Source organism: Oryctolagus cuniculus, chromosome 17 (genome assembly GCF_964237555.1).
Source record: "Oryctolagus cuniculus chromosome 17, mOryCun1.1, whole genome shotgun sequence".
Lineage (NCBI taxonomy): Eukaryota > Metazoa > Chordata > Mammalia > Lagomorpha > Leporidae > Oryctolagus > Oryctolagus cuniculus.
The window spans coordinates 37,281,879-37,295,923 of NC_091448.1; the positions used below are offsets into that span (position 1 = coordinate 37,281,879).

Sequence of the window (14,045 nt, forward strand, 5' to 3'; positions counted from 1 at the left end):
CAAATCAATAAATAAATCTTTAAAAAAAATTTGAGAGGCAAACATAGAGTGGGTGAGCCCCTACCCACTAGTTCATTTCCTAAACTCCTACAACAGCCTCTCACTGAGGTGGAAGCCAGGAGCTAGGAACTAAACACAGGTCTCCCACATGGGTGACAGGAACCCATTTAATTGAGTCATCACTGCTCCTCCCAGAGCCTGCCATCAGCAGGAAGCTGCAATCAGGAAACACAGTTGAGGATCAAACCCAGGCACTTGGGTATGGGATGTGGCCATCTTAAGCCCTAGTCAAATGCCTGCTGTGACTGTAGATAATCTTAATGTTCTGTTTATCTGTATCTTCCAAATTTCTTTAAGATTTATTTATTTACTTATTTGAAAGGCAGAGTTACAGAGAGGATGACAGAGGGAAGGAGGGAGCGAGGGAGGGAGGCAGGAAGGGAGGGACAGACAATCAGATAGACAGGGAAGAGAGATCTTCCTTCTGTTGCTTCACTCCCCAGATGGTGGTAACAGCCAGGGCTAAGCCTGGCTGAAGTCTGGAGCCAGGAACTTCTGGGTCTCCCACATGGGTAGCAGGGTCCCAAACACTTGGGTCATCCTTGGCAGCCTTCCCAGAAACATTGGCAGGGAGCTGGATCAGAAGTAGAGCAGCTAGGATGTGAACTGGCACCCACATGGGATGTTGGTGTCACAGGTGGCGACTCCATCTGCTATGCTACAACACCAGCCCCAGAATTTAATAATGAATGTGCCCTTGAGTAAACCACTTAACTTCTCTGAGCCTGATCTCCAAAACGGGGATATAATAGCTTTGTACATATAATACTGTAACTTTCTCATGGAGATGTTATGAAGATGAAACAAAATTACATGTAAAAAATGCTTAGCATATGGCCTACTGTATAATAAGGGCCACACAGAGCAACTACTAGTGTGCTTATGGTAATAATCACTACTTTAATAAAAAATAAATAAAACACGTTATAAAGACCAGACAGATGACTGTACAGGCTGTTTTTTTCTAGGCTTCAACCAGTTGCATGAACCAAGTGGCTAGAGGTCCAGTGGCAGTGTATATACCATGGCTCCCTTGAGGCCGGCCAGCCCCACACCTGGCTATCCTGCCGATTCTCAGGCACTTGTCTACCCAGGACTCCACTAGACTGTCAGTTCCTTAGAAGCAGACACCATCTTTAAACATCTGCCTCAGCCCAGTGTCTGCCAACACTGAGAAGGCAAAGACTCAGCAAATAAGGGTGGGTGTTCTGCTCACTGGGTTAAGCCACAATTTGGAACACCTAAATCCCATAAGAGACTGCTGGTTCGAGTTCTAACTGCTCCACTTCTGCTTCAGCTCCCTGCTAATATGCCTGGGAATTCAGCAGATACCCCAAGTACTTGGGCCCCTGCCATCCACATGGGAAACCCAGATGGAGTTCCTGGTTTCTGGCTTCAGCCTGGCCCAGCCCTGGCTGTTAAAGCCATTTGGGGAGTGAATCAGAGGATGGAAAATATCTCTAACTCTGCCTTTCAAATATATAAGTAACTCTTCAATTTTCTTAATTTTTAAAGATTTATTTGAAAGGCAGAGTTACAGAGAGAGATAAAGACAGAGAAGAGTCTTCCATCCACTGGTTCAGTTCCTAAATGGCTGCAACCAGGAGTCAGGAGCTTCTTCTAAGTATCCCATGTGGGTGCAGGGGGCCAACACTTGGGTTATCCTCTGCTGTTTTCCCAGGCCTATTAGCAGGGATTTGGATGGGAAATGGAGCAGCCGGGACTCAAACGGGCACCCATATGGGATACTGGCATCGCAGGTTGCAGCTTAACCCACTAGGTCACAACATCGGCCCCTATAAGTAACTTTTTTTTTTAAAAAAAATTTATTTAGGGGCCAGCACTGTGGCGCAGTGGGTTAATGCCCTGGCCTGAAGCGCTGACATCCCGTATGAGTGATGGTTCGAGACCCCGCTCTGCTCCACTTCCAATCTAGCTCTCTGCTATGGTCTGGGAAAGCAGTAGAAGATGGCCCAAGTCCTTGGGCCCTTGCACCTGCGTGGGACACCTGGAAGAAGCTCCTGGCTCCTGGCTTCGGATCAGCGCAGCTCTGGCCGTTGCAGTCAATTGGGGAGTGAACCATTGGATGAAAGCTCTCTCTCTCTCTCTCTGCCTCTCTGTAACTCTGCCTTTCAAATAAGTAAATCTTTTTAAAAAGATTTTTAAATTAAAAAAAAATTTTTAAAAGATTTATTTCTTTGAAAGGCAGAGGGAGAAGTAGAAATAGAGGTCTTCCATCTGCTGGTTCACTCCCCAGATGACCGCATCTGAAGCCAGGAGCGTCTTCTGGGTCTCCCACGCAGGTGTAGGGGCCCAAGGATTTGGAGCACCTTCTACTGCTTTCCCAGGCCATAGCAGAGAGCTGAATTGGAAGTGGAGCAGCCAGGACTTGAACCAGTGCCCATAAGGCATGCCAGCACTGCAGGCAGTGGCTTTACCTGCTACACCAGGGTGCTAGCCCCATAAATAATCTTTAAAAAGAAATCCAGTGGGGCTGGCACCGTGGCATAGTAGGATCCCATGTTTGTGCAGGTTTGGGACCCAGCTGCTCTGCTTCTAATCCAGCTCCCTGCTAATAGCCTGGGAAAGCAGTAGGAGGAGGCCAAGTCTTGGGCCCCTGCACCTACGTGACACCTGGAAGAAGTTCCTGGCTTCAGATCAGACCACCTCTGGCCATTGCATCCATTTGGGGAGTGAACCAGCATATGGAAGATCTCTCTCTCTCTCTCTGCCTATCTATAATTTTGTCTTTCAAATCAATTAATCAATTAGTCAAAAAAGAAAGAAATCCAGCAAAAATGTGCTGGCATTTTCTGTGGAGAAGGAGCTGCACTTGCAGGTTGCGAAGGTAGCAAGGAGGAGCTGGAACTCCGCAGCGAAGGCGACTGGGAACCCTACAGGTCCGGGGCTACAGCAGCCACTTTAGAGGGAAAGGCCTGGAGTAAGGGAACATGATCCATTCACCGACCTCTGGACTTCCACACAGGTCATCTTCTCTGGCACTTTTGTACAGACTGATCTGTTTGCCTGGGCTATTTATTCCTTTTTACTCTTCTTTAATATTTATTTGACAGGTAGAGTTATAGACAGTGAGAGAGAGACAGAGAGAAAGGCCTTCCTTCCGCTGGTTCACCCCCCAAATGGCTGCCACAGCTGGTGCTGCGCCGATCCGAAGCCAGCAGCCAGGTGCTTCCGCGGGTGCAGGGCCCAAGCACTTGTGCCATCCTCCACTGCCTTCCCCGGCCACAGCAGAGAGCTGGACTGGAAGAGGAGCAACTGGGACTAGAACCCAACGCCCATATGGGATGCTGGCGCCGCAGGCAGAGGATTAGCCAAGTGAGCCATGTGGCTCCTCCTTTTTACTCTTTTAAGACTCAGCTTTATGAGACACTTCTTTTGGAATCCTGAGGTTTCCACTGTGCCTCAACAATTCCAGTTGGCAGGGACATGCGTTGGGACTCCTCTCTGGAAAGTGTCCTATGGATATCCTTACCCAATCCAAGGGAAAAGTGCTAAAAACCACAAGAGGGATTCAAATTAGATATCAGGAAAAGCTTCTTGCTGATGGATGAAAGGTACTGGAGTGACTATCTGGAGACAGAAAAGAACAGAGACCTTCCAGGTAAGGGCAATGGGACCTTTGTTCATGGGAAGCAAGCTCAGGTGTGTGAGGGCCTGGGTTCTGTGTGGCTGAGGCTTTACCTGCTGGAGCATTGTGCTTCAGTGTGGTCAGCCAGGGTTCTGGGGTGCAGGCACAAGAACTGCTGTCCACCTGGTCACGGGACTGGGGGCTGCAGCATGGCTCCAGTCCAGGGCTCAGGTCTGGAGAAATCTGAGAGGAGTCATCCCAGAGCCTACGGCATGGGAGAGAAGACAAGGGCCACACAGAGCTGAGGACTTCTGGATGACTCACCCCTGCTCCTCCCACCACGCAGAACTGAAATGAGAACTAGGGCAGGCCTGGGCAGAGAGTGAGAGTCGTCCCTGCCAATTAGAGATCCAGGGAAAGTTTGATGAGAGCCTCCAGAGGATCCCTGGGCTACTTGACGTTTCCCTTATAGTCAAAGCTAAGGGCCAGTTTTATTACAGGTTTAGGGCTGTCATGGACTGCAAGTCTTCTGGGTCAGCATGCTGTGGGGCATCAAGAACACACTGAGAAAACAGATAGGCCTCATGCCTCATTCTCTCCACCAGACAATAATGTCCTTTTTCACTGTAGCCAGCAGTTGGTGGGGAGCAGAAGCTGGAGTCAATGCCTGATGCTCCAAAAAAGGCTGTTGTGTGGGAGAGAAATCACAGCTGGGTCCTAAGGCATGTGACTTGGGTAAGACACATCACCTACCGCGATTCCTCACCTGGAAAACGGAGACTGTTAAATCAACTTCACGAGGAATGGCTGTGAAGGTCAATGAGATCAGGGCTTGAAAGCACAGGACAGACTGCAAATCCGAATTCATTCAAAGGGTGAACAGTTAGCACTACGACTAAGAGCTGAGAATCACTTGGCGATGCTAATCGGGTCTACCAGTCCAGTGTTAACTTCACTGGAGTCTGGGGGGGCCGGGTGTTGTCAGGCTGGGCCTAGGCCTGTCTTTGAACAACGGTGATGCTCATGTCTCCTCCAGCAAGGAGGAAGACGAGGGGTAGCTGAAATGTTCACCCTGGTGACTTTCCCCAAGGTTCTCAATACATCTAATCTTCAAAGAACCTAGGGAGAGGGGCTTCCATGGAAACCTGGAAAAGGGCACTTGGAGCAGAAAGGGGATCAAGACTTCTCGCACATTCACCCTGTCCAAGTGACAGCCACGAAGAGGGCTCTGTAAACTCAAGAAAAAGTTCCCTCAACGGCATGGCAAATTCATCTTACCAGGGACCGCAAGAGGGGCACAGGGCGAAGCTCTGAGCTCTGCTAAGGTAGACCCTGAGAGCTCGCCAGCCTTAATGCTTCCTTGTTTGTCAAAATAGGATCATACTGACTGCAGGTGCTAAATTAAGGCTCAAATGGGCTAGTACCTGTGAAAGCACTTTGCAAACGTTCGTGATGACCATGCAGCGGCGGTTCCCAGCAGGAGTCAAGTCAGATTAGAGTGGTTTTCTCCAGTTCTCCCAGCTCCAGCTCCTGTCTGCTTTGCGGTTACCAGCCAAGCATTTCTGGAAAGGGTGTGCCCACAGTGGGCAGAAAGGATTCGGTAATGAACGGGCGGAACGCAGTCAGGGCAAGTGCCAACCTGATCACCAGCTCCCCCTCCTACCCAGCCTCAGTTTCTTTCTCGGCTTGGACCAGGTCAGTGGGAGGGCAGAGGCGGACGTTTGGGAAGGGTCCCGGTTTCTGGCGCGAAGCCGGGATTCCCCGGTCCGGGCGAGCCGCCCACAGGGATGCCGCTCCGGAAGCACCTGGTACAAGGAACCCGCGACCTTCTCGGGAAGGTGGCTATGACCCCAGCCAAGGGCATGGCAGTCCAGATGCCTGGCGGAGTCGGCCGCCCCCTCCCTGATCCCTGTGGGGAGAGGTCGGGAGCAGACGCCCGGCCCCAGTCCGCCTGCCGCGACCCTTCCCCGCCGCGCGCGGGCCGCCCTCTGCCCGCAAGCTGGAAAGGTCCTTGCTCCGGACAAGAGCCAGGAGCTGAGCTACCTACTCCTGGGGGCACGGCAGGGCCAAAAGGAAAGAGGGAAGGGAATCGGCGTTTGGGGAAGGGGTTTCCTCAGCTCTGCGGGACAAACCAGCCTTCCCTGTCGCGAAGGGCTTCGGTTCTGGGCTGGAGGTGGCACTCACCGGTCCCGCGGCCCGGGCAGCCGAGCGTACAGCCCACGCCCGGCCCGACTAGAAAGGCGGGCCGCGTGAGGCGGCGGGAAGAGCCTGGGCAGCGCAGGGGAGGGGCGGGAGCGGCTGGGAGGAGAGAGCCGGGACCGCCGGACCGCAGCCCGCCTGCGGCCGCCGCTCCGACCCAGTGGCCGGCGGGAGGCCGGCTCCTCCCCCGGGGCGGGGCGCGCGCACGCGGAGCCGGGCGCACGTGGCCCACCCGGGACGCCCGGAGCCGGCTTGCGGGCTGCGTCCAGGAGGAGGCAGTTTCTCGGGGGTAAGAGGAAGCGTGGAACGGCAGCCTCCTGTGTTGTTTGGGGAGACGTGCTGTTTCTTGGGCCGTGAGGTCTTTCAGTAGAGAGCGAGTCTTGGTCGTGTTCCTCAAGCCCCATTACCCTGACAGGGTCTCGTGAGCTCCGTGAAGCGCGAGACGCACCCTTTCCGCTCCGGGGCCTTTTCTCTCGGGCCAGCCCACAGCCTGGACCCGGGAGGGTCTAGGCTTTGTAAACCCTAAACAGAAGACAATCATGGGGGCGCCCCCTTTACGCGGAATCTGCCGGCCCGGAAGAGCAGCCTGGCCCGCGCCGGCCGGAAGCGCCGCTCTCCAAGGAGGAAGCCGCTTGCTTCCGGGTGGTCGGGCGGGTGCGGTGGGAACCTGGCTTCGAGAGCCACCTGGACGACCACCTGGAGCACGTGAGGTGTGAGGGCCGGGTGGACCAGTGGCGGGCGAACGGGGCTTTTATTTTTAAAGGTCGGCCGACTCGAGCCGGTTACGGTGAGCTGGCCTTGCAGGGCCCAAACGCGTGTATGCATTCATTCGTTTGTTTATTCGCTGCGGTTCGTGTTTGAGTAACACGTTCCAGTGTGGCACTTTTCAGAGAGGTGTTTTAGATCGCTGTTAAGGAAAAAAAAAAAAAAAAGCAGCTGACACTAGTAAGTGCTGTGTTAGGCGTCCATTCTGTGCACCTGCGCCTACACCGGAACCTGTGGCTGGCTGTGAACCAGAGCTGGAAAAGCCTGGGATTCAGAGCACTGAAGGGCTTGTGTTTTGTACCAGATACAGTGAGTGCAGAGGCTCTAACGAGAAGCCAAGGCTCCCAAGTCCAAAGTGTGCTTAAAACTGCTGCTCTCTTCCCCCTGCCTACAATTTAAAGGCATTGATACAGTGTGTTGTTTTCTTTAGATAATCTTAATAGCATATACAGTACTATGCTGTGTAGTAGGAGTTCCTGGCTGTGGTGCCATTCTCAAGTTTATATCCCAAAATCACCTTTGTGACTATACCCCACGCTGAGACTACCCAGAGCCTTCTAGCCATGTGGTAGTATGACATGAGTATCCTAATGCATCAGTGTTAGATTTCATCCCACAATCCTTGGAAAGGGAATCACAGTCTATGGGTTCTGCCCATGACATGAAATCCTTAGGATCTAAGGTTCTGCTCTGAAACCCAGGAATGACAGGACAGTCAAGTCAGGTACAGACGTGCCACTTCCACAAGAATGTGGTTTTCCTCCAATTCATTCCTGTGCTCTTGTGTTTACAGGAGGAAAAAACATGTCTCAAAAGCAGATGAAGGAGGCTTTTGTCAGTAACCTCAATGGAACCACCGTGCTAGAAGTCACCCAGGGCTTGTGCTTTCCCGCACTCTGTGTCCTGTGCAGAGGGCTCCTGATCATTGTCTCACAGCACCTGTATTCTTCACATGCCTGGAGGTTTTTCATTGACTTCTTTGTCCTAGTAGTTCCCCTGGTGGCCACTTTGACCATTTTGTCTTCATTTATCCTCATTGAGAACCTCACTGTGATTCTCTTTGGGGCGGGGCTGTTCTATCAAATATACCGAAGGAGGACTTCCCATGCCAGATTGCCTATCCAGAAAATCCTTGAAAAATTCTGGAAAATTAGCCTAGAATCAGAATACATTCCAGCCATCTCTTGTTTCCGTGTAGTTAACAGTATATTTACTGCTATCGCCATTTTGGCTGTGGACTTCCCACTTTTCCCCAGAAGATTTGCTAAAGCTGAGCTCTATGGGACAGGAGCAATGGATTTTGGAGTAGGCGCTTTTGTTTTTGGGACTGCAATGGTTTGTCCAGAGATCAGAAAGAGAAAATACATGGATGGGTCCAAATTTTATTATTTTATGAAGTCATTGTACTCTGTTTGGCCGTTAATCTTCCTTGGAGTAGGACGATTAGTCATCATAAAATCCATAGGCTATCAGGAACATTTAACTGAGTATGGAGTTCACTGGAACTTTTTCTTCACCTTAATAGTTGTGAAATTGTTAACATCATTGCTTTTGATGGTTTTCCCGCTAAATAAGTCCTGGATTGTAGCCATTAGCGTTACTGTATTGTATCAGTTAGCGCTTGACTTTACCCCAATGAAGAGGTTAATTCTGTATGGCACTGATGGCAGTGGCACAAGAGTTGGTTTATTTAATGCCAACCGAGAAGGAGTAATTTCGACCTTGGGGTACGTGGCAATACACATGGCCGGTGTGCAGACGGGGTTGTATGTGCTGAAGAACAGATCAGATGCCAAAGAGTGGGTCAAAGTAGGATGCTGTCTTCTTCTGGCAGCTGTTGGCCTCTTTATAGCTCTTTATATAGTTCAGGTACATGTAGAAGTGGTCTCTAGAAGAATGGCCAATTTAGCCTTTTGTATTTGGATAGTTGCTTCTAGCCTGATCCTTCTTGGTGGTTTATTTCTGAGTGATATGATTTTGAGTTTTGCCAAATTTCTAATTAAAGGAGCTCTAGTACCATGTTCTTGGAAACTTAACCAATCACCTGCTACAAATAAAAAGCATTTGGAATCGGTAGTCCCTGAAGCTGACAGAAAAGAATCCAGTCTCTGTTTAATCACAGCTCTGAACAGAAACCAGCTAGTTTTTTTCTTGCTCTCAAATCTGACAACTGGCCTGGTCAATCTCATGGTGGACACGTTACACAGCAGCACCTTAGAGGCTTTATTGGTACTCAGCTTGTATATGTTTACCAACTGTTTGATCATATATATGTACTTTATTTGCAAGATAAGACTATAAAGTTCTCGTGATCAACAGGATCTATCTGTATTTGAGCAGTATTTTATTGGGAAAGAATAAGTGTAAAGAAAATGTACTTTTGGCAACCCAGTCTCAGACATATTTTATTATAAAATTAGTTTCAGCCCCTCTCTTTACTGCAGTGAGGCTTAATGTTTTCAATGTATTTCCACAGCATACAAATCAAACCAATAAAGAAGAAACACAACCTTGTGACGTGTTAAGATTTATTAATCTGTTTACAGCGTGGAAGATTGGAGGATGCCAAGGAGGAGTTTTAACTTTCCATCTTAATATCACCTTGTGCCATTTCTTTTACTGTTTTTTTTTTTTACAATGTTCACATTAAATGAAGTGTTTATATTAAGACCATTTCAATGTGAATTGTGTATTGTCAATATTTCTTTGCTGCTCGATTTTAATCTTTTAAAAACCCTAGGGGGGCCGGCATTATGACATAGTGGGTGAAGCTGCTGTCTGTGTTGCTGGTTCAAGTCCCTGCTGCTCCACATCTGATCCAGCTGCTTGCTAATGTGCATAGGAAAGCAGAAGAAGATGGCCCAAGTGCTTGGGTCCCTGTAGCTATGTGAGAAACTGGGAAGAATTTCCTGGCTCCTGGCTTCAGACTGGCCCACCACTGACTGTTGCGGCCATTTGGGGGAGTGAACCAGTGGATGGAAGATCTCTGTCTCCTCTCTGTAACTCTGCCTTTCAAATAAATAAATAAATTTTTTTAAAAAGTCTATGAATAAGAAGGAAGTGTTTGAAATCAAATACATTCTTCAAAGTCAGAAAACAGAATAAACTGAATTGTATAATGTAGTTTGCATACTCTGCTTAGCCATCAATGAGAAGCAGTTTTCCTGCAATGAATAGCAAGTTTCCTGCTGTCTTAGAGCTTTCAGTCTAGTGAGGGAACGGACAATAGGCAACTGTTATAAACTAATCACGATGTTCCCCAGAGTGTCAAGTCAGCTAACCTAGTAAGAAGTCACAGTATTCCTCCAGATGGTATTTTATTTTGGGGCTGGACCTAATGGATGAGGTGAAGAATTTATCTTAGGGAGTGGGAGCCAGTAAGCAAAAAGAGCACTTCTAGGTAGGATGAGCCCCTCGGCAAACGTCCTAAGTTGGGAGGAAATTGGCACATTTGGGACTGAAAGGAGGGAGACGTGAGCACCTATGGTTGAGTATCAGCTCTAATTTTGGCTTCCTGGTAATGCCAATCCCAGTAGGCATCAGGTGAGGGCTCAAGTAATGGTTTCTGCCACCCACCCACATTGGTCATCTGGATTGAGTTCTTGGCTTTAGCCTGGTCTAGGCCATTGTGAGCATTTGGGGGAGTGAACCAGCAGATGAGAAAATGTCTCAAACAAAAAAAAATTTTTAAGGGACAGCATGGGCAGTAAGCTGAAAAGATAGGCAGGAGCCATATTGAGCATGCCTTATCAACCATACAACGGAACAGTGAGATAGTGAAAGTTGTCAAGTGCCCAATCCAATTTAATAAAATTGTGGCTATAGCAAGGTTCAGTATCTTACTGAGAGTTTCAGTCAATTAAAAACAGCAAATCTATGAACCTGCTGTTAAAATCTAAAAAAAAAAAAAATTATTTGCGAGGTAGAGTTACAGTCAGTGAGAGGGAGAGACAGAAAGGTCTTCCGTCCGTTGGTTCACTCCCCAGATGGCCACAACAGCTGGAGCTGCGCTGATCTAAAGCCAGGAGCCAGGTGCTTCTTCCTGTTCTCCCATGTGGGTGCAGGAGCCCAAGTAGTTGGGCCATCCTCCACTGCCCTCCCAGGCCACAGCAGAGAGCTGGATTGGAAGAAGAGCAGCTGGAACTAGAACCAGTGTCCATATGGGATGCCAGAACTACAGTCAGAGGATTAACCTGCTCCAGGGCTCCAGCCCCAAAATCTAAAATTTTAAAACCTACAAAATCCCGTTTCCAATTATAATGTTCAGTGTGTATCACTCAAAGTGGGCAAAATAACATTTGTGTTTAGGAGCCAGCATTAGAGAGCAGGTTATTAAGCCACATGTGCTTGCGACACCAGCATCCCGTGTCACAGTACTAGTTTGAGTTCCAGTGGTTCTACTTCATATCCAGTTTCCTGTTAATTCACCTGGGAAGGCAGTGGGTGATGGCCCAAATACTTGGGCCATTCACACCCATGTGGGAAGTGCACATGAAGTTCTAGGCTCCTGGCTTCAGCCTGGCCCACCTCTGGTTGTTGTGGCCATCTGGGGGGTAAACCAGCAGATTAAAGATCTCTCTTTCAAATCTTAATATTTTTTGTTTGCATTTAGTTCTGTTTTCAAGAAGAAATCTAGTTACTGGGGCTGGTGTTGTATAGTAGGTCAAGTTGCTGCCTGCAACACCGGCATCCCATACCAGTGCCAATTTGAGTTCCAAATAAAAATAAACAAAAAGAGGGGCTGGCTCAGTGGTATAGTGGGTAAAGCAGTTACCAGCAGTGCCGTCATCCCATACGGGTGCCAGTTCGAGTCCTGGCTGCTCCACTTCCAATCCAGCTTTCTGCTATGGCCTGAGGAAGCAGCAACAGATGGCCCAAATCCTTGAGTCCCTGCACTTGCTTGGGAGACCCGGAAGAAGCTCCTAGCTCCTGGCTCAGCTCCAGCCACTGCAGCCTTCTGGGGAGTGAACCAGTGGATGGAAGACCTCTCTCTCCTTCTGCCTCTTTTAACTTTGCCTTTCAAATGAATAATAAATAAGTCTTTAAAAAATAAATTTAAAAAATTGGTTATTGCCAGGCTGCGGCTCACTAGGCTAATCCTCCGCCTAGCGGCGCCGGCACACCGGGTTCTAGTCCTGGTTGGGGCGCCGGATTCTGTCCCGGTTGCCCCTCTTCCAGGCCAGCTCTCTGCTGTGGCCAGGGAGTGCAGTGGAGGATGGCCCAGGTGCTTGGGCCCTGCACCCCATGGGAGACCAGGAGAAGTACCTGGCTCCTGCCATCGGATCAGCGCCATGCACCAGCTGCAGTGGCCATTGGAGGGTGAACCAACAGCAAAGGAAGACCTTTCTCTCTGTCTCTCTCTCACTGTCCACTCTGCCTGTCAACAAAAAAAAAAAAAAAAATTGGTTATTGCAGAAATGGCTGCGGGTCAGAGTGTTTAGATTATTCTGGTATTTAGGAAGCAAACTAGATTGTGTAGTACAGAGCAGGTAGTGCCTCTGATAGTAAATTGTAGTTTTGCAAAATTTATTTTATTCTCTAATTGTTAAATTTGACTCTTTATTTTGACAGGCAGAGTTAGACAGTGAGAGAGAGAAAGAGAGAGAGAGAGAAAGAAAGGTCTTCCTTTTTCCGTTGGTTCACTCCCCAAATGGTTGCTATGGCTGGAGCACTGCGCTGATCCGAAGCCAGGAGCCAGGTGCTTCCTCCTGGTCTCCCATGTGGGTGCAGACCCAAGCACTTGGGCCATCCTCCACTGCCTTCCCGGGCCACAGCAGAGAGCTGGCCTGGAAGAGGAGCAACCGCAACAGAACCGGTGCCCCAACCGGGACTAGAACCCGGTGTGCCGGCGCCGCAGGTGGAGGATTAGCCTAGTGAGCCGCGGCGCCAGCCAAATTTGACTATTTTTCAAAAAGATTTTATTTATCTATTTGGGAGGCAGAGTTACAGAGATCGATCTTCCATCCGCTGATTCACTCTCCAAATGGCCACAACAGCAGAAGCTGGGCTGATGCAAAGCCAGGAGTCAGGAGCATCCTCCTGGTCTTCCAAGTGTGTACAGGAAATCAAGCACTTGGGCCATCCTCCACTGCTTTTCCAGGCCATCAGCAGGGAGCTGGATCAGAAGTGGAGCAGCCAGGACTCTAACTGGAGCCCAGATGAGATGCTAGTGCCACAGCCCCTGGCCTAATCCCATCATAGCACCGGCCTCAATTTTATTATTTGAAGAAATATTTCCACTAAAGAAATAAGTATGTTATGTAACTTAAAATAAAAATTAGATTTTATTTTCAATTAAAGACTTGAAGATGGGGCTGGTGTTGCAGTATATCAGGTTGAGCTTCTGCCTGCAGTGCCGGCATCCCATGTGGTGCCAGTTCGAGTCCCAGCTGCTCCACTTCTGATCCAGCTCCCTGCTAATGTGCCTGGGAAAGCAGTGGAAGATGGCCCAACTGCCTGGGCCCCTGCACTCACGTGGGAGACTTGGAGGAGGCTCCTGGCTTCTTACTTCAGCCTGGCCCAGCCCTGGCCCTTGTGGCCATTTGGGGAGTAAACCAGTGGGATGGAAGATCTCTCTCTCTCTGTCTCTCTCCAACCCTGCCTTTCAAATAAATAAAATAAATCTTAAAAAAAAAATACTTGGAAGTTTAACCAATAAGATTATAGTGTGTAAATTAAGCATGATTAGGAAAGAGAATTCGTTTTACGTCTAAACTTGTCACAGTGGCTATACTCCATGGTTTATCTCTGTTTAAGGATTAAGAGGGCAGCAGGCTCAACTATATTGTCATTCTATTTAGAAAAGTAATGTAAAGTGTTATCTGATGACTTAACAAACATCTTGTATAACTGGTTTGTTGATTTTTGTCACTACTCTGTCCTTTTCTTGGTATTAAGTGTCTCTCAGTAAATTTATTTATTGGCAATTACAGATATTGAATCATAAAGGGCCAAGTGTACTCTGTGTGCATTTTTTTCCACCTCTAGTCACAAAAATCAGTAAGAGAAAGCAAATGAAATCCTATTTGTAGAACCAGAAGAATTACTGTGCACAGGCCTGACTTGATTCTTGTTTATAGAAGAGACAGAGATCATTCAACAAAGATTTACTGAGTTTCAGTGCACCAGATACAAGTGTCAGGGACAAGACAAGTGTAAGGGACAAAAGACAAAGTTTCCACCTTCAAGGAGCTTACATTTTCATTTAGTTTAATCGTGTGTAGACATTATTGAGTAGGGGAAATGTAACTCCATTTTTGACAGATAGAGTGAAGCTTCCCACTGTCACCTCATGAAAAATAAAATCCAACCTACAGATCCTCAGGTTTAGATAACTGTGGCAACTTAAATAGCATGCTGCTGTTGATTTTACTACTACATAAAACAGTGTGGTTATTTTAGTGAAAAGAGACGGCACTCTATAATTATTTCC

General features: G+C 48.4%; 2 protein-coding genes across 6 annotated transcripts in view; one reads left to right on the top strand and one right to left on the bottom strand.

Moving 5' to 3' along the window:
* The window catches only part of MYO19 (myosin XIX), a 44,072-nt gene extending 38,041 nt beyond the window's left edge, over window positions 1-6,031 (bottom strand). The window contains exons 1-4 of one of the 5 annotated variants that reach the window (XR_011383558.1): window positions 5,834-6,031; window positions 5,074-5,211; window positions 4,416-4,499; window positions 3,763-3,914 (exon numbers count right to left, since the gene is read on the bottom strand). Coding sequence is in view for 3 of the 5 variants with exons in the window: in XM_008271170.4 (XP_008269392.3) it covers window positions 3,763-3,774 (12 nt within the window). In the remaining 2 variants the exon portion in view is untranslated. The remainder of the gene's footprint in view (window positions 1-3,762; window positions 3,915-4,415; window positions 4,500-5,073; window positions 5,212-5,833) is intronic. The other 4 variants (XM_008271170.4, XM_008271172.4, XM_002719080.5 and 1 more) reach the window with 4 other exon arrangements.
* Window positions 6,032-6,390: 359 nt separating this feature from the next.
* PIGW (phosphatidylinositol glycan anchor biosynthesis class W) lies at window positions 6,391-9,127 on the top strand. Its single transcript, XM_008271177.4, is given in 3 exon segments — window positions 6,391-6,635; window positions 7,407-8,878; window positions 8,881-9,127. Coding segments are annotated over 2 exon segments (1,506 nt in total). The 5' UTR covers window positions 6,391-6,635; window positions 7,407-7,417; the 3' UTR covers window positions 8,926-9,127.
* Window positions 9,128-14,045: the final 4,918 nt, after the last annotated feature.